The sequence below is a fragment of the Crotalus tigris genome, unplaced genomic scaffold, assembly GCF_016545835.1.
Source record: "Crotalus tigris isolate CLP2741 ecotype Arizona unplaced genomic scaffold, ASM1654583v1 scf7180000024316.1084291, whole genome shotgun sequence".
In the NCBI taxonomy this organism is placed as follows: Eukaryota; Metazoa; Chordata; class Lepidosauria; order Squamata; family Viperidae; genus Crotalus; species Crotalus tigris.
This window is the reverse complement of record NW_024100488.1, coordinates 561409-588136: the sequence shown is the minus strand read 5'-3', so window position 1 is coordinate 588136 and position 26728 is coordinate 561409. Positions and strand designations below refer to the sequence as shown.

Here is a 26728-nt window from a genome sequence, read left to right as displayed (position 1 = left end):
GCCCATTCCTGGTAAGGGCGAAGTGCCCTTCGGCTGGGGCCGATGGGAACTGTTCCTGACCACACCTGGCGGGCCCAGGTGCCGCTCCCCACGGTCGCGAGCCCCGCCGGAGCAGCAGCCCGAGCGGCCTCTCCCGAAGGCTGACGCAACCGCTCCCCGCCCGGCGCCGCCCACCGCCCCCTCCCAACCAGGCCCCTCCCCGTCCCGTTTCTTTCAACCAGGTGGTGCATTCCTTCCCCCCCCCAAAGTTGACGCGCGCCGCAGCCAATCCGAGACCCCCTCTCCCTCCGCCCCCTCCCCCGGCTCGAGACAGGACAGCCCCCAAGGCTATAAAAGCGAGCCCGGGGCGCCGCGTGGTTGAGCTGTAGTGGGGCGGGAGGCGGGAAAGCTACGTTCGCCCAGCCGGAGCCTCGGAACCCCACGGAGACCCTGCGCCACCCTCCAGCGGCAATGACGGCCACCAAGAGCGCGTCCAACGGGGACATCGGGCCGGCGGCGCAGGCGGCGGTGATGCCCGGGCGAGGCGCCCGCTGCTCCCGCGTGCGGGGCTGCCTGCGGGCCAACCTGCTGGTGCTGCTGACCGTGGCCGGCGTGGTGGCCGGCGTGGCGCTGGGGCTGGCGGTGCGGCGGCCGGGCGGGCTGGGCCCCGCGCAGATGCAGCTCTTCGCCTTCCCGGGGGAGCTGCTGCTGCGCCTGCTGAAGATGATCATCCTGCCGCTGGTGGTCTGCAGCCTGGTGGCCGGCGCGGCCAGCCTCGACCCCGCCGCCCTGGGCCGGCTGGGCGGCTGGGCGCTGCTCTTCTTCCTGCTGACCACGCTGCTGGCCTCCTCCATCGGCGTGGCCCTGGCCTTCGCCATCCGGCCCGGCGCCGGCACCACCGGCCTCACTAACTACGGCGACTCGGCCGGCGTGCCCCAGTCCAAGGATGTGGTCGACTCCTTCCTCGACCTGGTCAGGTGAGAGCGCGGCGCCCGGGGGAATCTCGGAGCGAAATGCCAGCGAGGCTAAACCTCGGCGTAAAAGGCTTCTTCCCGCGCAAGGAAAGGGAAGGAACCTGGGGTTTCTTCACCCGTGCAAGCCAAAGGGTTTTAGATCAGGTGGGCATCATCTTCAGGGGTACTTTTCCCAAAGACAACCGGACTTTCTTCCTTTCTCTTTTTTTTTAAAAAAAAGTTTCGCTTCTCATCTAAGAAGCTTCACTTCTGTGAATTGGATGAGAAGCGAAACGTACGTGGGGGTGTGTGTTGGGGTGGGGAGGCTGCTCCCTGAGACTAAGGGGCATCCTCACTTCTTGTAGGCTGGTGTGGTTGATTGTGGACAAGTTCTCCCTTTGGAGACCTAACACCCAAATTGGATGTGTGTGTATACGAATGAGGATGTGTCTGCATGTGTGAATGAGCCTTTGTGTCTTGGCCAGTAAAAATAAAACGTGAGGTCCCTTTGCAGTTGGGGCTGAGCTCAGCCAGCCAGTCCGGCAACATATGGCGAAGACCGAATTGAAAAGCCACGTTAGAAATAGCTCGGAGTGGCGCAATGAGCATGTCAGAACCGGGGGACTTCCCCTATCGTATCCGTATCCGGGCTGGGTGGTTACTTATCAGTCCCTTTTCTGAAGAAAGAGGCCGCATGCACACAACCCTGGGCATTGCATCATCAAACTAGATTCTGTTAGGCAGATACAGAGCTGGGTTCAACTAACCACAAAGGGCAGAGGCAGCTCTGCCCACTGAGTTCCCTTGTCCAGTTGGCTAGCTGGTGTCCCTGGAGGGCTGGTACTTGATTCTTCCCCTCCTTCTCTAACATTTTCTTCCCCCTCCCCACCAGCTCCAGCCCTGCGTGCAGTTTAAAAAAGCTGCCATTTTCCAGGATGCAAAATTAACAGACCGGCTTTCCTGGTTTTCCTGGAGAGCTTCATCCAGGGCTCTCCTTAAAAGGTCATGGATCATAGCCTGTTGCGCCCCCCCCACACACACACACACCCGTCACGGTACAGAATGTTCTCTGAAGGGCAGTCAGCCCACCCCACATGCTTTTTCCGTAAGCTGACAAAATATTTGGGGTGGGAGGAAGAGCCAGTAGATGTAAGAGGGAAATCCGGAACTTCATTTTATGATCTTGTCTTGTAACCTCGAGTCAGGCCTGGCCCCCTCCAAGAGCTATCTGTTGCTTTGAAAGATCCTTTTGGGGGGCGGGGGGAGGTGAGCAGGCACTGGGGGGGGAGTGTCTCTTCCAACCAATTGTGGCTATAAGCCAACTTGTCTTGGTTTCCTCCTCCTCCAGCTTCAAGGATGGTAAAAAACCCTTTTATGTCAATTTCGAACATCTCTGTTGCAATTGACCAAGAAAAAAGAACAACCACTTTTTACCCAATTTGCAGAAATTCACTCCCAGTTTAGGAAGCCCTGTTGTAACAGTTGCTTGCAGACCCCGCTGGGGCGTGTTCCGCCAAGCCGGCTGATTAAATTCGGAAGAGAATTTCGGTTGCAAAAAACCCTCTTGGCTGACTTGAGTCCTGGTTTATTTCAAAGTTCCTTAGCAGCACATGGGTTGTGTTCCCCTGGCTCAGCACCTATGGGTGTCCTAGGAATAGGGGCGGCCTGTTTTGATAAAGGAGGAATTTTTCACCTTTTGAAATTTGGTTATTTTTATAATTGTATGCGTTTTAAGCTTGCAGGATGTTGATTTTAAGGCTGGTTTTTATTGATTATATAGTCTCTGACGGCGATGGGCAGTTAAGAAATAAGGAATGTAAAATAAAAATAGGCAGATGATATAATATTTTATTCTTTTTTCCAGGACCATTTTGTGTGTTACTGGCAGATTCAGTTGCAGGAATCCAGTTTTGTACAATTGAGATTTTTAAGCCAATATTTCGAGTGGACTTCAAGCTCCAGAATTCCCCAGACAGCTTTGCTGGCTGGGGAATTCTGGGATTTGAAGTCCACCCATCTTCAAGTGACCAATTTTGAGAAACGCTATTCTGGACTCTGCATCTTTCTGGATTTCATCTCGTGTTGTGAACAGGGGTAGCCAAGCAGCCAGTGCCAACACAGATGCTTGGTGATTCCTTGAGGCATAAAAAAAAACCCAGTGACTTAGACATCTTCCAGCAAATATTAAATTCTGGTGCTTGTTTTGAGAGATGCCAAGACTTGCAGCTTGGCATTTGCATGTCCTGGGCTCAAGTTTTCCCTTTAGGCATCTTGGAAAATCGCTCTTAATCCCATTTTCCCCGCAAACTACAGTTTGTAAGTCACCTTTCATTTGAATCATCTTCTAGTTGCTCTGTCTGGAGCAAGTCTGCCCTCAGGATAGGCAGATACTGTTCTCTAGCAGGCTGAGAATTCTGGGACTTGGACCCTTTGCAATTTTCTCCAGAGCTTCTGAGGAATGGGAGTGAGACAGATGGTTAAGTCCATACATCTTAGTTTGCAAAATGCCAGTGAGGCTAAACCTTGGGGAAAAGGGCTTCCTTTTTAGAGCATCATTTAGAGTGTTCAGTTTTTGCTCTTTGCTTGATAACCTGCCCAGTTCAAAGCGAAAAGTATTTGGGCACATGTGGCTTTTGCAATTTATTTATTTTTCTTCGGTTTAAATAACTATCTTAAATAATAATGCTCATACTGTGGCACATGGGCAGTGATATACATGGCTTGATCTGAGCAGCTTCCCGTCACTCAGAATTTCTCTCCATTTTTTTTTTTTTTATTCTTTCAAATCTGGTCCTTGCAGATATATATATATATATTTTTAAAGAAAAAGAAGTCCAGGAAAGGTTGACTATGCAGACTCCCACCTACTCAAACAGCTTCCTTCCCCTTAGACAGCTCACTGCCATGGGATTCTACACTTACTACACAAAACTCAGAGTTTCCAAGTTTAGCGTAATGGAAAATGTGATTTGTAAATCAGGCTGACGTCTGCTGCAGGAAGAGAAGAGGCTTTAAAGGCAGGGAAGATCCTTCACCTGCAACAGATTTTTTTTCCCCCTTGTTTCTGACTTTTGTGTGTGTGTAAAAGGGGCGTTGCAAGAGGTGTCTTGTTTCTGAGGCTGATGCAACATTCCCTGTTGTTGAGTTTCTTTGCCAGTAGGGAAGTCAGTTGGGTCTTCTTCAAGACCTTGTTCCTGAAACCTGCATTAAAAAAAAGTCTCATTTATGATGGGGTTATTTCAAGACCGAAAAGCAAATAGTTTCAGATCGGCAGACATTTTTTCAGTAAACAGAAAAGGCCTTTGAGCATTGAGTTGCATTCAGTGCATCGAATAAGCTGGGGGAGCTTTGGGGGAAATGCAGATAAGTATTTATTGGGGGGGGGGGGACAAAAACTTCAGGGAGGGAAAAAAAGTAGGCAGGCCTGAATTGCTTGTTAAAAAAAATCTTTTTGTTTGTTTGTTTTTTTTTTGCAGTTTTTGAGAGAAGAGCTTAGGTTTGTTTCAGGGAGATGCTACGTTTTGGATTGGGCTTCACCCCAAAAGCAGCTTCCCCCCCCTGCTGGATTCCATTGGGGGGCAGTTTGCAAAGACCCTTGCCCCCCCAATGGGATTGTCTCTCTTCAAAGCACTTGCACTGTTTTTCTAGTTTGCCTGGGGGGCATAAAAGCAGCAGCTCCACAAAATAACAGGTAGCCTTTGACTTAGGACAGTCATAAAAGAGCCAACTTGGCTCTTTTATGACTGGTGGACTTCAACTCCCAGAATTCCTGAGCCAACATGGCTCAGCTTGGAAACCTCTCCCTTTCCCCTCAGCATGGTTGGTTCAGGAATTCTGGGAGTTGAAGTCCACCAGTCATAAAAGAGCCAAGGTGGCCTACCCCTGGCCTGGGCCTGTATTTCTCAACCTTGGCCACTCGGAGATGGGTGGACTTCAACTCCCAGAATTCCTGAGCCAACCTGGCTCAGCTTGGAAATCTCTCCCTTTCCCCTCAGCATGGCTGGCTCAGGAATTCTGGGAGTTGAAGTCCACCAGTCATAAAAGAGCCAAGGTTGCCTACCCCTGTACTTAGGACCTCAACTGAGCCCAAGTGAGGCAGTTAAATGAGTTCTTTCCCCCCCCCATTTTATGACCTTTCTTGCCACAGTCATAAAGTTGTTAATCTGGTTTCCCCATTGGCTTTGCTTGTCAGAAGGTCACAAAAGGCAGATCACACGACTTGGGCCCCTTTAACCGTCATAAATATGAGACAGCCCCAAGCGTCTGAATTTTGACCGCCTAACCGAGGGAATCCTGCAATAGCCAGGTGAAAAATGACCATAAGTTACCTTTTCAAGCCTGAAACTACTCTTGGTCTTGATCTGCAAGTTACCAGCATCCAACTTACCCACCCTGTGGTAAGAACCCCCCCTAACAGAGTTAATGATAAATAAGCTTTAAATCCTTGCAGACAAGGATAAGCCAAGCTGTTCCAGAAGAACAGAATATAAAAATAAATGGCCAGCAATTCAGGCAGAGGAGCAGCCCTTTTACGACCAGGTTGTCTGGGAATTTTGGCGAGAGTGGCTGGAGGTCAACACATCCTCCAGATCCAAGAGGAACCAGCTGGCTTTGCACTCCACATTCAACCCCCCACCTTGTGGAAGCCGGCTTGTAGGTTGCCAAGCATTGTGTGGCTGAGAGGTTTGGATGAGCCCCTTCAGGTGGGCTTGGTCAGCAACTCGGAAGCCACCAAAGAAAGTTCTGGAGAACATCTCCTAGAGCAGGGATCTCCAAACTTGGCAACTTTAAGACTTGTGGACTTCATCTCCCAGAATGCCTCAGCCAGCCATGGAATTCCAAGGGCTGAAATCCGTACGTTTTGCAGTCCACAAGTCTTAAAGGTTGCCAGGTTTGGAGAGCCCTGGTCTAGGAGATGTTCTCCAGAACTGCCTTTGGTGGCTTCTGGTGCCAAGGGCACAGCTTTCGAGCTACTTTTGAAAAGGGGGCAGCCAGCTGGTTATTTTCAGCTTTCGGGGGATTAGGATTTGTTCTTAGGTTCTCTTCCGGTGGTGTCCTATCCAGAGCTGGAGAAAGTAGAGGACGCAATGGGGGTGTGGGTTGTGTGTGATAAGACTGGCAGCAATCCAAATCTAGAGCTTGGCCAGCAAAAGTTAACTCCGTGATACTTGATCTCTGCAGGATTAAGATAGCCCAGCAATTTATTCTTGGTGAAAATGTGCTCCTGTTACTGATAGGCCAGCATGTCTGTTGGCTCCTGGGTTGACGTAGACGGGACAACAGGTGTGGAGGCAGGAAAAGTACAGACTGAGATTGCACAACACCAACCATGGAGGAGCCTCAGCTGTTAGCTATGATGGCTAAAAGAGAGAGAGAGTGGACTGAGCCTCAAGCAGAAGTTGGTGGCATGGACACCCCACTTTCTGGACCCCCAATAGGAGAGAAACTTTGCAACCCGGGGTTGAATTGAGCGGTCCTTGGTGCTCTTTGAAAGCTTCCAGAGGTTTCATTAGTTAAACCAGATTACATGATCAGGGCTGGTTTGCAGTCACCTCCTGAATTTCTTGGGCTGGATTTGAGTTCTTTGTGGCTCTCACCCAACTGGGGAGAATCCTGAACATGTCTACACAAGGGTGTTTCTCAACTGCGGCAACGTTAAGCTGAATGGACTTCAACTCCCAGAATTCCCCAGTCATAAGTCAAGGGCTGCTTGTATTGAGTGTGTGTGTGTGTGTGTGTGTGTGTGTGTGTGTGTTGAACGTATATATTATCCATATCACAAACTGAGTAGCATGTAAATTAAACAGATAATCAAGAATGCCAATGCCCACTTCTCTTTTCTTTTCTTATCCAGAAACATTTTCCCTTCCAACTTGGTGTCCGCTGCATTCCGATCGGTGAGTTCTTTCTTTCTTTCTTTCTTTCTTTCTTTCTTTCTTTCTTTCTTTCTTTCTTTCTTTCTTTCTTTCTTTCCACCTATTTTAATCTAGGGTTTTATTTACATGTTACTGTGGTTTTATATTACGATGTTGTAAACTGCGGAGAGTTGCTTAGGTGAGACACGTAATCAGTAAATGAATAAAATAAAAATAATAAATGAACTTGGCAGCAAAGGGTTGCGTGAAAGAGGGAAAAGGACCAAGTGTGGGCTGGAGGCCTTTGGCAGCGGCTGCTTTGATGTTCTGGGGCTGTGATTGAGAAAAAAAGCTCGTGCTATTTGAGCCCCTCCCCTCCGGAGGGGAAGGAACTAAACTGGGGGCTGTGACCACTTCTTATGACTGCACACACTGCCTCTGTGACCCAGGGTGACTTATTGACAGTGGCCTTTTCTGAAGAAAAGAGTTATCTGGGTGTATTAGAATTTTTCCAAAGCCAGTTCTTTAGAAAGAGTGGGAGGATGAGAAAAGGCTCCCTTTGGCCATAAAGGCAGTCCAGGACAGTTATACATAAGTACAGTATTACAATAAAAAAGTTACAATCAAAAATAAAATTGTTAAAAATTAAGTTTAAATTCAAAATGCATCCAGAGATGAGGATTTCCCTGCCCCACTGTTTGGAGGAAGACTTTCTTTCTTTCTTTCTTTCTTTCTTTCTTTCTTTCTTTCTTTCTTTCTATCTATCTATATCTATCTATCTATCTATCTGACAATAAAGGTTATCTGTCTGTCTGTCTGTCTATCTATCTATCCATCTATGTCTGTCTGTCTGTCTGTCTATCTATCTATCTATCTATCTATCTATCTATCTATCTATCTATCTATCTATCTATCTATCTATCTATCTATCTATCTATCTATCTATCTATCTGATATATGTGTCAGTCGACCTGTCTAGAATTCAAGATGGTGAAAAAGCACAGAGTTTCTGCTTTGACAGACAACTTGTGTGTTTGTGGGTAGGTGGGTGGGTGGCTGATATGTTGTACCTCCCCACCCTCTCAAAACCGCTTTCTCAAGACCCCCCTCCCCTTCTTCCCTAACCATTTAAAAATCTGGCATCTCATCCTTTTTAGTACACAGGTCAGCCAGCCAGTTTAGCTTAATTTTTAATAGCTGCGTTAAATTAAGAGGCCAGTTTCTGGACCCCGGATGGACTATTTTTTGCTGAGTTTTAATAGTTTTTATCCTGAAATTAACTTCTCATTTTCCAAGCCCCTGCCTCCTTAGTGGTGTAATCATCCGGCTTTTCGAGCGATAAATCTGCCTGTTGATTTTGCTTTTTGTTAAAAGCAGAAATGATAAATTATTTATCTCTCATTCTTCCTTCCTTCCTTCTATCCCGGAAGCCAATGCAAAGTGGCAGAGGAGATTGTTTTTTTTTTTTTTCTTGGCACCGATCAATGCAAACGGGCAAAGCTTTTATCTGTCCGTTTGTTTAAATTCCAAGCCTGAATCAACAAAGACAACTTTTGCTCAAAGAAATGGCTTCTTTTTATCCAGGTATTATGTGTTGTGGGCCTCCTGCCCGGAGCATTTTGGGTCTTGTGAGGGCATGTGGTTGGCACGGCAAAAGTCACCAGGGAAGATCTGCCCAATCATAATATAGTTGCCGGGGTGTGTCTCTCCCATCCCTAAATCCTATTTCCCAGAGAACGCGCAGCAAAAACAAAAAAATCTGTTGTATTTTCTTTCCTAGTACTCAACCGGCTATGAAACGAAGAACCGCACAGATCTCGTCATTGGGACAGCAGTTCTGAATGAAACCAAATCCATGAATGAGACAATATTGGTAAAAAAATAATAATAAAATAAAAAACTCTGTACAGTAAAGTATTCTTTTTGAGGTTTCTAGTCCTGGTGGAGGAGATAAAGGTCTGCAGCTGGAGGAAGGCTTCTGCTTGATTGATCCATCCCACTCAGGATTGGGGGGGTCTCTGGGCAGTGAAGACTCTATCTCTTTTACCTGATTGTCTGTCCCAATAGACTTTATAAGTGGTTTTTCCAAATACCAATAGTCCTTGACTTTGCCCAGTGACTGAAGTTCCAACGGCACTGAAAAAAGTGACCGTTTTTCATGCTGACAACCATTGCAGCATCCTGATAGTCACATGATCAAAATTCAGACTTTGGCACCTGACTCATACTTAACGATGGTCGCAATGTCCCAGGGTCACGTGATCAGTTTTTGCGACCTTCCGACAAGCAAAGTCAATCGAAAAGCTGGATTCACTTAATAACCGGATTCACTTAACAACGGTGGAAGGAAGGTCAAAGATGATTAGGGGACTGGAGGCTAAAACATATAAGGAACAGTTGCTAGAATTGGGTATGTCTAGTTTAACGAAGAGAAGGACAAGGGGGGACATGATAGCAGTGTTCCAATATCTCAGGGGCTGCCATAAAGAAGAGGGAATTAAGCTATTTTCCAAAGCACCTGAAGGCAGGACAAGAAGCAACGGGTGGAAACTAATCAAGGAGAGAAGCAACCTAGAACTAAGGAGAAACTTCCTGACAGTGAGAACAATTAATCAGTGGAACAGCTTGCCTCCAGAAGCAGTAAATGCTCCAACACTGGAAGTTTTTAAGAAGAGACTGGACAGCCATTTGTCCGAAATGGTGTAGGGTTTCCTGCCTGAGCAGGGGGTTGGACTAGATGACCTCCAAGGTCCCTTCCAACTTTACTACTATTATTATACTATTATTATTAAATAATTATTCAATAGAATATAACCAGTAAACAAAACCATGTATGAAAATTACCAGTACCCTTTAAAAAAATTAAATTAGGGTTAAAAATCCATTAAATTTAATTGGTCTTCGGGGTGGGCTGACGGTTTTCTCTCTCCCACACCAGGTGCCCAGGGGCGAAGAGGTGGAGGGCATGAACATCCTCGGCCTGGTGGTCTTCGCCATCGTCTTCGGAGTCGCCTTGCGGAAACTTGGGCCCGAAGGGGAGAACCTGATCAAGTTCTTCAACTCCTTCAATGAAGCCACCATGATCCTGGTTTCTTGGATTATGTGGTATGGATGTTGCTCATGTAGACCCTCTTCCGGGTCACAAAACTGATGCCAAAAGCCCTTTTCAAGGTCCTGAATTTGGGATTTGGGACCTTTTTCTGCTCAAACAGCCGTGGCAGGAAAGGTGGTAAAATGGGGCAAAATTTGCTTAACAAACGTTTCACTTAAATGTTGGGCTCCATTGTGGTCATTGGGCTCCATTGTGGTCGTAAGTTGAGAACTACCTGTATTTCTCCACTTTTGCTATACATTTCACTTTATTATTTTACTTTTATTTTACTTTACTTTACTTTACTTTTATTTTTATTTTTTATTACTCCATACTGCCCCCCTCTCTCTCAAAGAAGGGTTCTGGGCGGCTTTATTTAATAGTAATTGTTTGATATAATACAACCAATAAATAAAACAACGTATTAAAAATTACCATTACCCTTAAAAAATAAATTAGGGTTAAAAATCAATTATTCCCTGTCTGTGCTGCCACCCCATCTCATGGTGAAGCGACTCCGGGCATCTTTCAACATCCTAAAAGCAAAAATTACAAAAACAAAACGTTCGAAACGAACAAAAATGAGGTGATTTGTTAATTAAAAAATGGAACGAAATGGCTTTCTCGCCTCTGGGCAGAATTGCGAGGTCGGCTACATGACTCCGCTGACGGCCTCCAGCCCAGCACTCTGACCTGGCTCTGGGTCTCCAGCCGAGCTGACGGCCTCTTCCGCTCCCCAGGTACGCCCCCGTGGGTATCATGTTTCTGGTGGCCGGCAAGATTGTGGAGATGGAAGACGTCGTCCTGCTCTTCACCAGCCTGGGCAAATACATCTGCTGCTGTCTGGTGGGTCACGCCATCCACGGGCTGCTGGTTCTCCCGGGGATCTACTTCGTCTTCACCCGCCGGAACCCCTACCGCTTCCTGTGGGGGATCTTCACCCCCTTGGCCACAGCCTTTGGGACCTCCTCCAGGTATGCAGAGACCATCTGTCGCTGGATCAGGAGTGGATGGGATGGGTGGATGGATGGAGAGCCATACCGGAAGATGGATGCTTGGGGTGCAGGCTCCATGTTAAAGACACATAGGTGAGAATATTTGAAGCTCGGGGATGAACTGTGGAGTGCTGGGTGCTCTCTGAGTCTAGGGGGTTTCTTGCAAACGTTTCGTGACCCGATTAGGTGTAACCCCATCGGTACTAGAAGGGAAAGGGGGGTTGTGGTGAGGTGGGGGGTTGCTGTGGTTCCCTCTCTGAGCTTGGTGTTCTTGCAGCCGTTCCATTACCCAACTAGATAACATCAGTGCTAGAAGGGAGTGGGATTTGGTGGGGGGGAGGAGGGGGAGGAGGACGAAGACTGTGGGGTCCTTGGTGCTCTCTGAGCTTGGTTGCTTGCAGGCACTTCACGACCCATCTAGGCAACGTCATCAGGGCTAGAAGGGATGGGGGTTGCTCTCACTAGGCTCAGAAAACACCAAGGACCCCACAGTTCACGTTAAGAGTACCCCCAGATTTAGCTCGCTTTGGCGGGTGTGTCCACGCGGATGCTCAAAAAAGTTGGTAGCTTCCATATTGCGGCCGCCATCTTGCCTTCTTTGACCACCCCTTGGACGCCCCAATCTGCCAGGGTGCTTTCCTTACTTGGGGTAACCTTGAAGGATTGCTCTGAGCAGATTTTAGCAGGCAGCTACCTCCTGTTGAGGAGAACGTCCTGTTCTCTCAAGGTAGGCCACAGAAGTCACTCCCCTGGAAGAACATGGGGGGGACCTAGAGGTTGGTTGGGTGGTCAAGAACCGAGCAGACCACGGGGAGGGATGCTTTGAAGGCAGGGCAAGGTGGCAGGACTTCAAGTACCGCAGGAACATCTCTGAAGGACTTGATGGTTGATCCCATCTCTGGGGCTTCCTCCCCACAGCTCCGCCACGTTGCCCCTGATGATGAAGTGCGTGGAGGAGAACAATGGAGTCTCCAAGCACATCAGCCGTTTCATCCTCCCCATCGGGGCCACGGTCAACATGGATGGGGCGGCTCTCTTCCAGTGCGTGGCGGCCGTCTTCATCGCCCAGCTCAACAACGTCTCACTCAACTTCGTCCAAGTCATCACGATCCTGTAAGTGTCCACCCCACAACTCCACATTTTGGCCTTCTGTGAAGCTGGGAAGGGACCCCTAAAATGCTTTTCCATTCCCACAGAGGAAAGAGTGTTAAAGACACGGCAGAAGTAGAAATGCATCCACTAGCTTTAATTAAAGATACATAGGATGAAATCACAGTTTGGGGGGTTTTTTTGCATGACATTATTGCTTTCTGGGCCATTTTTGTCCAAGATCAGGTCTCAGCTTTAGTCTAGAACCGTGTGTCTCGATCTGGGTGGCTTTAAGATATGTGGACTTCAGCTCCCAGAATTCCTCATCTCTTAAAGCTTGAGAATCATTGCTTTAAGTCATCACAGGAATCTTATGCCTTAACTGCAACCCAATCCGTGGGGATTATATTCGGTGAATCATGGTTAGGAACAAACCATCATTACATTACAAGCCCTGATGTTTCCCTGCTCCCATTTAAAATTGTCCATATCCTGTGTAACCTGCCTTGAGTCGCCCTGTGCGAACAGGCAGCGATATCAATCTTCTAAATCAATCAATCAATAAATAAAATATCTTGTGACCTCTCCCAGCCTTGTAATATTTTGGAAAGTTTACCAAGAGGAGACTAAAACTCCAGACCAGGGAGTTGAAGTCCACGAGTCATAAAAGAGCCAAGGTTGACTACCCCTGCTCCAGACAATGAAATGGGCAACCTAGACATTATAATAAAACCTCTTTAAATGATTTAATTGGAGGAGGTTGGAGCTGTCCTTTCACGGAAACCTCAATTGCTCAATTTCTCTCCGTGAGACGAATCTGGGTCTCATTAAAGCTTTAATGGGCTGTAATTTTGTCAGTGGAAACCTTAGAGTCATGAGATTCACCCAGAAACAAAGGAGAAATTCATAGCTAGAGGTTGCTTCGGGACACATGGCGATGGAAAGAAGCATTCCCCCCCCCCCAAAAAAATATAAACTAGTTTTTAGAATAGCAGCCTTTAAGGAGAGATACTGAAATCACAGGATCTGGAGAAATTCAGGGTGGATCCCTGGTGGGACCTCAAAGGCTAAGATTTGGTGGGGAAAAGTCTAAAAATGGCACCCAGCTAAAATTAAATCTCGGTTCTTTTTCTGCTAGTGCAGGAGGGCTGCCCCAGCCTTTTGCAAAAACTGCCCCGGTCTCTTTTGTGCCTCGTGCTAAGCCAGGTTTGCTTAACTTGCTGAAGACACACAACTGGCTGCGATCACAAATAGTCCTCCAAGCACGCTTGGCTGGAATCCCGCAACTTCCTAACCCAAGATTATATACAAAGTGCAATTCTGGCTTGATGCCTCAGCAGTCCTAACCTTTCCCCACCCCAGCTTAGCTAAAAAGTTTCTTGGTCGTGGAAACGAGCAGGAAAGCCCCTGCAATGGAATAAAAAGAACAGATTTTGGTCCAGAGGTTCTATTTTGGGGGGTGTTCAATTTTGAGAAGTGTTTGGGGGGAATGAAGAGGTGAAGTTAAGGAGGGGGTAAAGAGGGTAAACGCCAGCCAAGAGCTGCCCCAAGGCCTTGGGTTCATCGGGGGGGGGGTTTCTAAACCCTCTTCTCTGCCCTTTTCTAGTCACCATTTCTCTGCGCAATGATGAATAGAATGTGAAGGATGTGTGTGTATAATGTATGCTCTTATTTGTGGTTTTTACTTGTGTGTAGTGCACTGTGGACAGCACTTAATTTTGTTGTGAGTTACACAATGACAGTAAAGATATTCTGTTCTTTCTATTCTCTTCTGTTCTATATTTTATTATATTCTCTATTCTATTCTCTATTCTATTCTATTCTCTGTTCTCTTCTCTTATTCTATTCTATTCTATTCTTAATTTATTATCACATTCCGTTCTGTTCTGTTCTGTTCTTCTACTTCATTCCATTATTCTATTCTATTCTATTCTATTCTATTCTATTCTATTCTATTCTATTCTATTCTATTCTATTCTATTCCATCTTTATTCTATTCTATTCCATCTTTATTCTATTCTATTCCATCTTTATTCTATTCTATTCTATTCTCCATTCCAACTACAGCATCACGGCCACAGCCTCCAGCGTCGGAGCAGCTGGGATTCCCGCAGGAGGGGTCCTCACCCTGGCCATCATCCTGGAGGCTATCAGCTTGCCCACCAACAACATCTCGCTCATCCTGGCGGTGGATTGGCTGGTGTAAGTATGGCCGGCGAGATGGGAACCACCCATGATCAGGAACTAACCAGGATTGCCTAATCAGATTGCTAGAACCACAGAGTAGGTGGACCAGCTCATTGGGGCAACCATAAAGCAGGTGGGCCAGCTGGTCCAAGGACTTAATGTATGATCACAATTGAGCCCCCAAAAATTTCTGGCTGGCTCAGGAATTCTGGGAGTTGGTCCACAGGTTGGAAAGGGACCATCTTTGGATGCAATCTGGAAGGAGGACTTAAGACTTTTCCTTCTTCTGCTGCCTGTTGGAATCTTGTTGTGTTTGTGTGGAATTTGTGTAACAAAGAGGAGAAGGGTCTCCAATAGGCTCGTCTGGTGCATGGTGGAGTTGAGGGAGGCCGTCCCGGAGAGACTAATGACATCAGTGACAGCACTGATGACATTACCTAGCTGGGCCATGAAACGTCTGCAAAAAAACCCACTCAGCTCAGAGAGCAGCAAGGACCCCACACGACAGATCTTTCCGTCCTCTCCTAACCAGGGCAGGGGAGTCTTTTGACCCTGGTTTTGCAGGTGAAGATGCTCTGAATGAGGGGGTGTAGGGGGGGCTCCCCTTTTTTCACCCTGCTTCTCTCCATGGAGTTATTTTGCAGGCATTCTGACGCCCGGTTCCTCCTGTTCCCCTACAGAGACCGGACGTGTACTGTCCTGAACGTGGAGGGCGATGCCTTCGGCGCGGGGCTCCTACAGGTGTACTCGGAGAAGAAAATGGGCAGGACGGAGGACGATGACCTGGTGGAGGTTAAGACGCTGGCCGTGGAGGCCAGCAAGCCCAAGTGGGTAGAGGAGGGGTCCCCGCTGATTAAGCAGAACGGCCCAACCCATTTGGAGGATAGCAAACCTTGCGAAAAAGAATCCGTGATGTGACTGAACTACTCCAAAGCCGAACTTTAGAACTTTTCTCCAAAAAAAGAACTTTAAAAGACATAATTTTTCCTTTTTTTCAAGATCAGAATTTCCCATCCAGGGGGAGATTTAATGACCAGGAGGTTTTTTTTGTCTACCAAGAATCTGTTTAAAACACAGCCTTTCTCCCCCCCCCCCCCCCGCCATTGTTTCTTCTTTGAACTTCACGCATTTCGTACCTTTGGAAAGTTCAATGCCAACGAACGCCGTAGGATCATCGCTCCATTTTTCCCAAAATTTTCTCCGTAGTTCTGGTGGCGCTTAAGAAAACGTCCAGTGTGCAAGGCGAGAAGTTCTCTTTGGCGACCTACAGTTAAAAAGGGGGGGGGGGAAATAATCATCGTAGGAATTGACGTATCGAGATCACTCAATCATCCTTTTGTTTTTTCTTCTCTTTTGTGTGCAATTTTCTCTGCATTTATTTTTATATATTTTGGACCAAGCCAGCAGAAAGAGTCTTTAGTCTTATCATTTTTTTTTTCTTGTTTGTTTCCCTTCCATTCTTTACTTGACGTTCTCTGGCCTGTTAAGCCAGAAGGACAAGAAACGCACCAGGTTAAATCTTAACTGCGTGGGGTTTTTTTTTTTTTTTTTCAAAATCCAAAAACTTGAAACTTGTTTGCAAGGCGACCGACAGCCCTTGTAAACGCAGAAACTGGAGAGGAATGGGATTTTTCCTCCAGACTTTTTCAATTGCAATTTCTTATTTCCGTCTCTCACACTCCATGTGCTGACACTGGGACCTACGGATGAATTTTTCACTACCTGTTGACGTGGCCAACTTTGTTTAACTGTCTTCCCCTTAGCCCATATTTTTTTACTTCCGTTAATGATTGTCCTTCTGTTTTAGAATTGGAATGGCTGATTTGCGACGTAATTTATTTCTGAAAGGGGGCTGTTTGCATTTGGGTTCACAGTAGAAATATGGGAAAAGAATATGTTCCGAAATTTTCACGGAGCGCTCTAAGGTTCTCTCCTCTTGTGCTTCTTTGTAAATCTATATTCCAGGATGGGGTTTTTTTTATGTGCCAAACAGGTTGAAAGACTTTAAACTTTACTGTAAGGGGTTGGCAGGTGGCAGCCTCACACTCCAGTGTGCCCAAACTTTGTGGCCAGCTTTTATACATGTAGGTGAAACAAGACAGGAAGGGGAGGAAATACAAAATTTTCAAATTCAGTAGAAGGATGGAGATTGCTATTCCTCCAGTAGTTGTGCTTGTGGGGGGCAGCATATCCCCTATACAGGTAGTCCTCGACTTATGACAATTGAACCCACAGTTCCCATCACTAAGCGAGACAGTTGCCAAGTGAGTTTTGCCCCATTTTTACAACTTTTCTCGTCTCATCTGTTAAGTGAATCAATGCTGTTCTTAAATTTGGGACACGGGTTGTTAAGTGAATCCACTCCCCATTAACTTCCCTTGTCAGAAGGTTGCAAAATGGGATCCAAGGACTCCTGCCGGAACACTGCGACCGTCGTAAATAGGAGCCAGTTGCCCACCGTCTGAAGTTTGAGCATATGACCATGGGGATGCTGCAATGGTCATAAGTGAAAAAAAGGTCATAGGTCACTTTTTTCGGTGCCGTTCTAACTTTGGTCACTAAATGAACTGTTGTTTTAAGTCAAGGACTGCGCTGTATTTGCAGAGGAAAATAGGACCCTTGGAGCGTACAGGGTATAAATCAGGGATCTTCAAACTTGGCCCTTTTATGACTTGTGGACTTCAACTCCCAGAATTCCTCAGCCAGTGTCTACAGGTCATAAAAGGGCCAACTTTGAAGACCCCTGGTATAAATGGTCTAGGGCAGGGGCGGGGAACCTTGGCCCTTTTATGACTTGTGGACTTCAACTCCCAGAATTCCTGAGCCAGCCTTCTGAGGGGAAAGGGAGAGGTGTCCATGCTGGCTCAGGAATTCTGGGGGTTGAAGTCCACAAGTCATAAAAGGGCCAAGTTTCCCCGCCCCTGCTCTAGAATTTCGGAGCTAGGCAATGTAAAAAGCCATGTAAATAAATAATTGGAGAAAATCTTTTGCGTGTGCAGAACAACAGCCTCCGGGTGATGTGATCTGAGCCTTGGAAGAGCACCCCAAGGACAAATGGCTGCTCCACCAGGCCTTGGCAAGGGGTTCTTTTGCATGACAAGTTCTCTGAAATTTTGGGGGTGATCAGTCTGGTTTGGACTGTGCTGCAAGAAGATCAGATGAAAACGGGGGGGGCTGCTATGTCAGACCCTCGATGTGTACCCCACTTGGCGAGAATTGTGGAGAAAAACCGAAAGATGGGTCTAGTTTTGTGAACCAAGGATCCGTGATTTACTCTGATGTGTGTGCGTGCATGTCTGCGTTCTTGTTCTTCAATGTTTTTTCCCCCAGGATGGATGGACACTTTGGATGCAACTGAAGAACAGGGACTGGTTAAACAGGTTTTTTTTTTCTGGTTAACTAATAATGCCTTTGTGCCGGGCGGTTAGGTTGGCTGGTTTTTACCGGCACAGTTGCTGTGCAGAGGGATGTCAGCTGCCCCATTAAACAGAATAAAAGCTGTTTTTTGGATTTTAGCAAGTGTTTATCTCTTCTTGCAAAAATAAAAATAAAATGGAGGGGCCAGGCTGAGGCCGTGAGCACGTGGGTCTCCCATCACAGGACTCTGGTCATTTAACGCTCAGCTATTTTAACAAGGCAGCCGCAATTTGTGTGTTGCCTGTCGGATCACACTCACTTGTGTTTTTTGGAGATGGAGTTTTTTGTAGAATCCTATTCTTTTCAGGCTTGGGTGTCCTGCCGATCCTCGGTTTTCATTCCCAAATTCTGGATCGCTGTTGAATTTCCCTCTTTTTTTTTTGAAAAAGTAATGTTGACTGGTTCAGTTGAAAAGATGAGAACGCATGCCAGTTGAAAAACAAAAGGGTAAACAGAAAAAAACGGGGCAGAAAAGAAAAATTAAGAATATACTTAAAAGAGAAAAATATATAAAGGGTGGACTTCCCCCTCTTAATATCACCTCTTAAAATAAACAAACCTCTTCTTCCCAAATCTCATCTTTTATCTATAAACAAACCCTTAAAAAACAATCCTGATGCCAGCAACAGTCCATGAAAGGTTGCCAGAGATACGGCTCAAATAAACCAGCTTTATGTTTATTTAGTCCGTATAATTGTCTTAAAGCCCCCTTTGCTAAGGAATGAAGGAAACTCACCCGGTGCAATTAAACTTGCCTTCGGAAGATTCTGAATATCTGAAAAGCAATTAAGTAAATTTCCAAAAAATGATAAGAAAAGGAAGTATGCAAAGGTACCAAACCTAGTTTGAGTAAGATAACTTATTCCCTCGTCCCCCAGAGCACTAAACCCATCAGACTTTCTTGTGGTCTCCTTGGGAGGAGCAACTGTCTGGAACACACGTGGATGATCTCGAACCCTCTCCCTTGTCCAGGGAGGAATCCCAAAGAGCCAGTCTTTTCACCCTTGCTTCATTTCATCATGGTTTGTTGGCTCTGCTTTCAGTTCACCATTTCTTCCCCAAACATCTGCTCAGCTCTTGAGTTTTCCACGCGTGGTATTTGGCCTTCCAGGAATGCAATTCTGAAGGGCTTTTTCTCAGTGGTTCTCAACCTTTTTAATGCCGCGACCCCCAACCGGTCGTAAGTTGAGGACGACTCAACAGGTCGTAAGTCGAGGACTACTGGTGCAGCACTGTTTGTAGAATGGGACTTTTGGCAGGTTCAGCAGGGCAAAGACAGCCTGGACAATTCCTCTTGGCTTTTGAAAGCCAATCGAATTAGACTCTATTCAAGGGAGTCTATTCTATTGGCTTTCAAAAGCCAATAGAATAAAAGGGAGTAGCACAGCTAAGGAAAAGGGGGGGAAAAATGGCAGACTGCGTTGTTTGGCGACCCCCGTGAAATGGTCGTTCGACCCCAAATGGGGTCCCGACCCACAGGTTGAGAACCACTGCTCTTTCTGGTTTAAAGCCAATGCTCTTCACCTGCCCACCTTTACCCAGCAGCTGAGGTTTCACCTGAAGGGCAGGAAGACTAAGAAACGCAGGTTGCCCCACCTGTTCTTAACAACAAAATGCAAAGCTTGGAGGTGCAGGGAAAACCATCCTTGTCCTAGCTTGCCCCTCCTGACGCTTGCAGGCGAGGCACGCCTAGGTGGCAAGGAAGGGAGCGTGGAGTCCTGACAGCAGGTAGGTGATGTGGACACAGCCCCTGGCATATTGCCCTGTGGGAGAACAGCAGTGCTTGTTTTTCCCAAGGGGGGGGGTGTCTTGATTTGGCAAAGGCCTATAAGGCACTATGTTTCCAAACAACCTGGGTCTATTTCTTGGGAGGACCTCCAAGGCAGGCCAGGTCAAGCACAAGGACACCCCCACAGGGATTTGAGGAATGCTGCTTGATCCGTTGCAGGGTGGAAATGTCAGAAAGTTGAAAATCTATGCAAGTTGTTTCCCGTTTCCTGTTACATGAAACAAATTCAAGACAGGGTTGATTTGAGTCTCTCTCTGCGTCATGTTTCATGCAATAACTGAACGGTACAATCTCCCAAGTCTCTCCATGGCTGTTTCCTGCCTTCCCCAAGATCCGGTCTCGATTCCTTTACAACTGATCCTTGAAATCGGATCCTACGGCTATCCGAGTTGCATCTCAAATCCTGTGGCTGGTTTGAGATGCTACGTTCCTAAAGGTTCAGACAAAGAGCAACCCAAAGAAACAAAGAACAGGAACTTGGCTCCGAGGGAGACTAAATATAGGTAGTCCTCGCTTAACGACCAATCACCTAGCAACTGTCCAAAGTTACGACGGACCATCTTAGAGTTATTCATGACCAGATTTTTTTTAAACTATTTTTATTCATAATACAATTAAAACAACAATGGACAAACATGACATTCCAGAATTAATTTTCCTATCAGTTCCTATCATTCCAGATTTTTGAGGTTCCAATGGCTGCCCACACGCTGTGGACCTTTGGGGTGCCTGGCAACAAACTTGCATTGATGGTCATTTGCAGAATCCCATGGTCATGTGACCACAATTTTGTATGGGTTTTTTGAGGGGGGGGGAGTTTCTAGCATTAATTTCCACTTTCTGGCAAAATATGCCCACTGAGGAAAATGGGCTTGCTTACCGACCGTGTTGCTAAACTTAACAGCTGCAGTGCTTCACTTAACAAACTGCAGCAAGAAAAGTCGTAAAATGAGGCAGAATTCTCTTGATTGTCTCATTTAGCAACATACATTTTGGGCTGAAAACTGTCGTTAAGTCGAGGACTACCTGTATAAGCAGCCCAGAGTTGTTTCTCGGTGAGATGGACAGCAAACAAGTCTGAGGAATGCAATAATATAAATTAATAAAATTTGTCCAGAAGCAAATTCTCCACGATGTGCTCAGTTGGTACCCTGAGCCTCAAACATAACATGCTATAAGGCATGGGGCATTTTAGCTGGCTGGCTGGCTTCATTCACCCAGCGAAGGGAACAACTGCATTTCTTGGTATATGCCACGCTGCAAAACCCTCGGTCGTTCCAGCCCAGTGGTTCTCAACCTGGGGGTCAGGACCCCATTTGGGGTCGAACGACCATTTCACGGGGGTCGCCAAGCAATGCAGTCCGCCATTTTTTTCCCCCCTTTTCCTTAGCTGTGCTACTCCCTTTTATTCTATTGGCTTTTGAAAGCCAATAGAATAGACTCTCTTGAATAGGAGTCTAATTCTATTGGCTTTCAAAAGCCAATAGGAATTGTCCAGGCTGTCTCTGCCCTGCTGAGCCCGCCAAAAGTCCCATTCTGCAAACGGTGCTGCACCAATTGAGTAGTCCTCGACTTACGACCGGTTGAGTAGTCCTCGATTTACGACCGGCTGGGGGTCGCGGCATTAAAAAGGTGGAGAACCACTGCTCCAGCCCAACCTGGCATCTCTCAAGGTGCCACCCATTAAAGCCCGCAGGGTTTTTCTCCCAAGCTAAATTCATCTCCTGCCTTGTCCCCATTTCCAAATCGCATCCAGGAACCAAGCAAAAATGGGGCTTTTCCTGCCAGCGACTTAACTGAGAAAGATCAAGAGGGCTGAGGCATTCCTAGCCTGGCATGACTCGTTCCAGGGCAAGATTTCCCGTGGATTTTTCCGGGCAAGAATTGAAAAAACACGATCCTTCCGGGCTTGAAATTGGAATTAAATCTGGTCCAGTCTTCTTCTGCAGCTGCTGATCTCTGCTGGCAGGAACGAGGCATCGCAGAGAGGTTGCGTAGGGACAGCAGCACTGCCTGTGGTGCTAAGCCAAAGCTGGGCGTCAGGAAGTAAATGGCACTTTTCTCCCAGTTTTGATTTTCAGCCACTCTATAAAGACCCCCGACCCAGGTTGCAAAATTTTTAGGGGGTCCCACCATGGTGGCGAGGATAAGGAGCTGGAGATCTCAAAAGTACAGGAATCGGCCAACAATTGGGCCCAGAATTTATGTTCATTAGCAAGACATTTGTTAAGGGAGTGTTGCCCCGTTTGACGACCTTGTTGTTAAGGGAATCACTGCAGTTGATAAGTTGTTAAGTGAATCTGGCTTCCCCACTGACTTTGCTTGTCAGGAGGTCGCAAAAGGAGATACAGTGACTCTGGCACGCCAAAACCGACATAAACGTGAAACAGTTGTCCAACATCCAAATGTAAATCACGTGACCTTGGGACACGGCAACGGTCGTAAGTATGAACCAGTTGCCCAGCCTCTGAATTCTGATGACGTGATTGTGGGGAATGCCACAACGGTCATGCGAAAAACTGATCAGTTTTTCCCCCCAGTGCCGTCGTAACTTTGAACGGTCACTAAACGAACAGTCATTGGTCAAGCACTACTTCTATAACAGCAGGAACTTTGAGAACGAAAAGATCCTGCGTGGAAGTGGAGGCACGCCACACTATTTGCAGATTGGCCTAGGAAGAGGAACGGGAAGCAGCATTCCGGAGATGTATCAAAGGCCTTCACCAGGATTTGAACCCACAAATGCGCCAATGAGAAAGAGAAACTCGAATGGATTGAAATCACCCGACCCCCTTAAAGCCCCCAAACGCATCCAACATTTTAACACTTCCCCACAGGAATTTGGACTGAAGTCAAATTGCCTTTTAGCGCTTGTTTCAGTTATTTCTTTTTTTAAAAAAGCCGGTTGGCATTTGCAATGTTTTCTTTGGCAAGCAGCTAATCCAGCATCTCCTGCTCATTTTTGACCTTGATTTTAACAAGCTGCTTGCTGGCCCTTTTCCAAAAAAAAAAAAAAGGAAGAAAAAAACACCACCTCGTAGCATAAAAGAAGAATCTGGACGCAAGATGCAAGCTAGGGGCACGTTAATTTTATTTTTTACTGTTTTAAAACCAGGATACGAACCGTCCAAAGCAATCGCCATGCCAAGCCTGACTCCTAATGCTTGTCAATTACTATCTGTTAGCAAGATAAAGTGGGGGAATTTTTGGGCTGTGGAATAAGCCCAAATATGACAACAACCAATTTGGGGGGTTGGGGGTTGGGAGGAGAGCAGAAGAGGAAACTCAGTTCTTTTACTCTTAAAAAAAAAATGCTTGTTCGCCAGAGGCACAACTCTGTCTCTATTCATTCAAGATGTCTTTGCACCCCTGGCCCATACGCCCCCTTCCTCAAAGGGTCTGGGGAACCTCCATCCACTGGAGGCTGCGTTCCTCAGTCCACCTGCCTAGCTTCAAAGGATGCAATTGCAAGGCGAGGCCTTTCATTTGTGTTCTGAGCCCTGGGACAAAGCTGCTGCCTGCCCTCAAGGCCGCCAACCAGGGAAAACAGGGTGCAGGTCCCTTCTTTGACATTCCCAGGACCGCCGGGGAGCTGAAGGGGGGAGGGGCTGTCTATGAGCATTTGCCACAGCCAACTTGCCAAGGGGCAACTGACTGCAGGGCAAGAGTTACACTAATATCAAAGACATGGTGGAACAAAATCATTTTTGCGAATGGAGAGAGAGAAAGGAAGCGTGAAGGACAGAAATTAAAATATTTTTTAAAATTAATTTTAAGTAATTAAATTGAATTGTTAAATTGCCCCGTGATGAGTTGGCCACGGCAAGCTGGCTGTGGGCAAGTTGTTCCGGAATCACACCCCTCAGGAACCGGGGTGTGTATGTGCGTGCTTGTATATCTGTGTATTGTATTTTTTTCAGTTCTCGCACAAGGATCCCCTTTGATCCTTCAGGTCATCTTGTGAAAGTCAGCCCGTGTCAGACGCCCCTTGCCAAAATGAACAGCTGTCATCCTCCCCCCCTTCTTTCCTCGGCTGGTGACCCAGCCCACGGCCCTATTTTAAGAGACAGCTGCCCTCTCTGGTGTTCGTTTTTTTCAAATGCAACAATCGCAGCCGAGTGCAGAGGCAGTCTCCCTCTGAGTGCCAGCTGCTGAAGATAAAGAACGCTGGGTTAGATAGTTTCTGGGAAGAAAATGCAGGACCAACGGCCCCCTGCCCCTGCTCTGACTCCTTTCAGCCTTGCAAGCATCTCCCTGAGTTCTGAACAGAGGCTGGGCCATCCCCCGACCCCCCACCCCATGTGCAGCAATGGCTCAGCTCCCCGATTCACATCAAAGGGAAGGTTTTCGTTTCTTCTGGAGACCTCAAGATCTCTCCCTTCGCAGCTGGGCCCCGGGTGGGTGTCCCCTCACCTCCCCGCATTCATGCTCTTCAGGGCTGGGTTTGGGTATTCTGGGTTTTCAATCACCCCTTCCCCAAACTTGAGCTCCAGGAAGCTGCGGTAATTGTTGGGCGCCAAAGCAACGAAGCCGGCAAACTCGATGGGCACCAAGGGCTTTAAAAAGTGCTCGGGGAACTCCACGTCTTGCCGATGGTCCATCCAGGCGTCCTTGGTCATCAGGCCGTCCTTGGGGTAGAAGGGCCACAGGTCCACGTGCAGATGGTTGTGCTCGCTGTACTGCACCCGGTAGAAGTCGCCCTCGATGGCCTTTTCCCAAACGAAGCCCTTCTCGTCCACAATGGAGCCTGATTCGGCACCCCGGAGCAATTCGCAATTGGGAATGTCCTCCAGGTAGATGCCCAGGTCCACGTCGTAATCCCAAGGGATGATGTCCTGGTGGCGGGCTGCCCCCAGGAGCGAGCCCCCCTCCAGCCAGTACCGCACCCCCGAGACTTCCAAGACGTTGACCACGTATTTGGCAGTTTCCCTCAGGGCTTTGAGGCAGCAGGGCGGCGTCCAGCGGTTCTGGTAGAGGTATTCCGGCGTGTCATCCTGAATGGTGCCGAAACACCGCGGCGTCTCCTTGCTGCAGCCGAACCACTGCTGCTTGCCGTCTTCCAGAATCACCTGCTTGATGCCAAAATCCCGGAAGAGCTGCAGCTGATTGGCCTTGGCCAGGTTGTCGGCCTTCCACTGGTTGTGGGAGGAGGTGAGCAAGGGCTGGTGGAGCAAAGAGAAGGGGCGGTCCAGCACCCGGACGGCCCACCCACGCAGGGAGCTCTGGATGAAGAGGGAGGTCAGTAAGGGCTTGGTCAAAGGCATGGAAAGGTTGAAGAGGCTCTTGGTGGGGAGGACCACCACGGCGGTCCCCTTCAAGGCGGTGCAGAGCTTAGAGGCCGGGGGCGTCTCGCTGTACTCCGCTGTCCATTCCCTGAGGCTGACCTTGAGGTGGAGGCACCGGAAGGGCAGCAGGGAGTGGACTGGAGCTGCCACCATCTCTACTTTCCCTCCGCTGCTCTTGAGTTCCTCCAGCAGCTCCTCCAGTTGAGAGGCGGAATCCACTCTCACCCCGTCAGGGACCAAGGCCACATACTCGGTCCTCACGTAGGTCTCCGGCCTGGACACATAGGCCGGCTGAGCCGGGGAAGGCTTGAGGATGACCAGCTGGACGTTGGGCACCTTGGGGAGAAGCAAGGGAGGGTAGGGCCAGCTGTCGGCCACCACCAAGACGGGCAGTTCCGGATGCTGCTTCAGGAAAGACCGCACCACGCTGGGGACGTAGTTCTCGAAGTCTTCGAAGTCTCGGATGAGGATGGTCACACCGGGGCGGAGGGGCCCAAGGTGCTGCGGGGAGCTGGGCTGGGCATGGACCCTATGCCGCTGAAGGACGTGCTGTTGCAGCCTGGAGATGTAGTAGAGGATCAGCAGGTTAATGGCGATGGCGGCAGCCAAGACGCCCTGGCAGAAGGTGACACGCATCTTGCCAGGTGCGGACAGCTGCCGAGGGGTCTCGGCCTCTGGCCCACATAGGGTCCTGCAACTCCAGACTTGTCCATCCAAGGCTGGTTCCTCTGGGAGGCAGAGAGAAGAAAAAGACAGACAAATGTTAGGAAAGATGAAGGGATTCAGGCTGCAGTCGGCCGGGACACGTTAAAGAAGGGGTCTTCAAACTTGGCCCTTTGATGACTTGTGGACTTCAGCTCCCAGAATTCCTCAGCCAGGCACGCGTGCCTGGCTGAGGAATTCTGGGAGCTGAAGTCCACAAGTCATCAAAGGGCCAAGTTTGAAGACCCCTGCGTTAAAGGGTTGCCCCAAATTACACTCTTTTCACGTGAACCAGCCTGGTGTCATGGTGGAGAAACCAGGGGGCAGTGAATTCTAGTGCCGCCTTAGGCCGGGTGGCTTTGGGCCAATCGCCAGGCGGCTGGGACTTCTAGTTCTGCCTTAGCCCTGAAAGCTAGCCAGATGGCTTTGGGCCGTCCCTCTCTCTCTCAGCCCAACCCACCTCACCGGGCTGTTGTTGTGGTGGGGGGACAGAGGTGGAGGAGGGGAAGCCCTCGACTTACGACCGCAAGGGAGACCAGAATTCCCGTCGCTAAGCGAGGCAGCTGTTAAGTGAACGGCCAGGCTTTTCTCCACCTTTTTGGGGCACCGTTGTGAAATGAAATCTGCCACCCTGGGGCGAAAATAGTCCGAAAGTCACTTTTTCCAGGGTGGTGGCAACTTGGCACCGTCACTAAACGAACGGCCGTAAGTCGAGGACCGCCTGTTGGATGGATTTGCCCCCCCCATCCATCCCTCCACGTGAAGATCAAACTCTAATATTATTATACTATTACACGTATTTATAATTTATACGTATAAATTGTCTTTTTTTGACCCCCTGCTGGCTGAAGGTCCCTCCGAAAACTCCTCGGGGCCAAATAAAGGCAGAGAAACCGCGAGAATGGCGGGACCGCCCTCTGCGTATACTCAGAGGCACCCTTACTCCTCCCTTCGCAGGGCGAGGCGGCGGCTCACCGCGGGGCCCTCCGTTGCCGGGGCAACGTCTGCTCCGCCCCCCCCACGCCCCGCCCCTTCCCCGCAGGCCATGCGGCCTCCCGGTTCAACGGGGCACTTACGCGTCGCCCAGGACCATAACGCCTCTTCGCGGGGGAGAAAACTCGCTCCTGGGACACGCGGGTCCGCGTAACGTCAGGACGGGGATGTGTTTCCCGCCGCCCCCACCCCACCAACCGTCAGCACGGGCCGCTCCCCGTGATCCTTTGCGCGGGCTTCCCTCGCGGCAGCGCCCCCTAGCGGGCCGACCGCGGCAGGCAGACAGGCCGGCAGGCATGCGCCGGTCGCCATAGCAGCCGCTGGTCCCGCCTCCTCCGCGCGCGCCTCAGGTCGACTTCCGGCGCGGCTCCGTTCGGGCCGGAAGGGCGCCCC

General features: G+C 48.5%; 2 protein-coding genes across 2 annotated transcripts; one reads left to right on the top strand and one right to left on the bottom strand.

The window, feature by feature from the left end:
- Positions 1–351: 351 nt before the first annotated feature.
- SLC1A5 (solute carrier family 1 member 5) lies at positions 352–15700 on the top strand. The gene is made up of 8 exons (XM_039325091.1): positions 352–956; positions 6787–6829; positions 8568–8660; positions 9726–9892; positions 10619–10852; positions 11792–11986; positions 14030–14164; positions 14830–15700. The coding sequence occupies exons 1-8, from the start codon at positions 451–453 to the stop codon at positions 15065–15067; spliced, it is 1611 nt and encodes a 536-aa protein (XP_039181025.1). The 5' UTR covers positions 352–450; the 3' UTR covers positions 15068–15700.
- A 6722-nt stretch (positions 15701–22422) lies between these two features.
- LOC120299832 (fukutin related protein) lies at positions 22423–26677 on the bottom strand. Its single transcript, XM_039325070.1, has 2 exons — positions 26419–26677; positions 22423–25368 (listed from the first exon to the last, which is right to left on the bottom strand). Exon 2 carries the CDS (start codon positions 25274–25276, stop codon positions 23765–23767), a length of 1512 nt encoding a protein of 503 aa, XP_039181004.1. The 5' UTR covers positions 25277–25368; positions 26419–26677; the 3' UTR covers positions 22423–23764.
- Between the last annotated feature and the right edge of the window lie 51 nt (positions 26678–26728).

Excerpts from the sequence above, each read along its gene's own strand:
- LOC120299832 (XM_039325070.1), bottom strand. The coding sequence starts at position 25,276 with ATGCGTGTCACCTTCTGCCAGGGCGTCTTGGCTGCCGCCATCGCCATT.
- SLC1A5 (XM_039325091.1), top strand. The coding sequence starts at position 451 with ATGACGGCCACCAAGAGCGCGTCCAACGGGGACATCGGGCCGGCGGCG. Across the intron at positions 8,661-9,725 it reads CCATGAATGAGACAATATTG|GTGCCCAGGGGCGAAGAGGT; the intron begins GTAAAAAAATAA and ends CTCCCACACCAG. Across the intron at positions 10,853-11,791 it reads GCCTTTGGGACCTCCTCCAG|CTCCGCCACGTTGCCCCTGA; the intron begins GTATGCAGAGAC and ends TCCTCCCCACAG.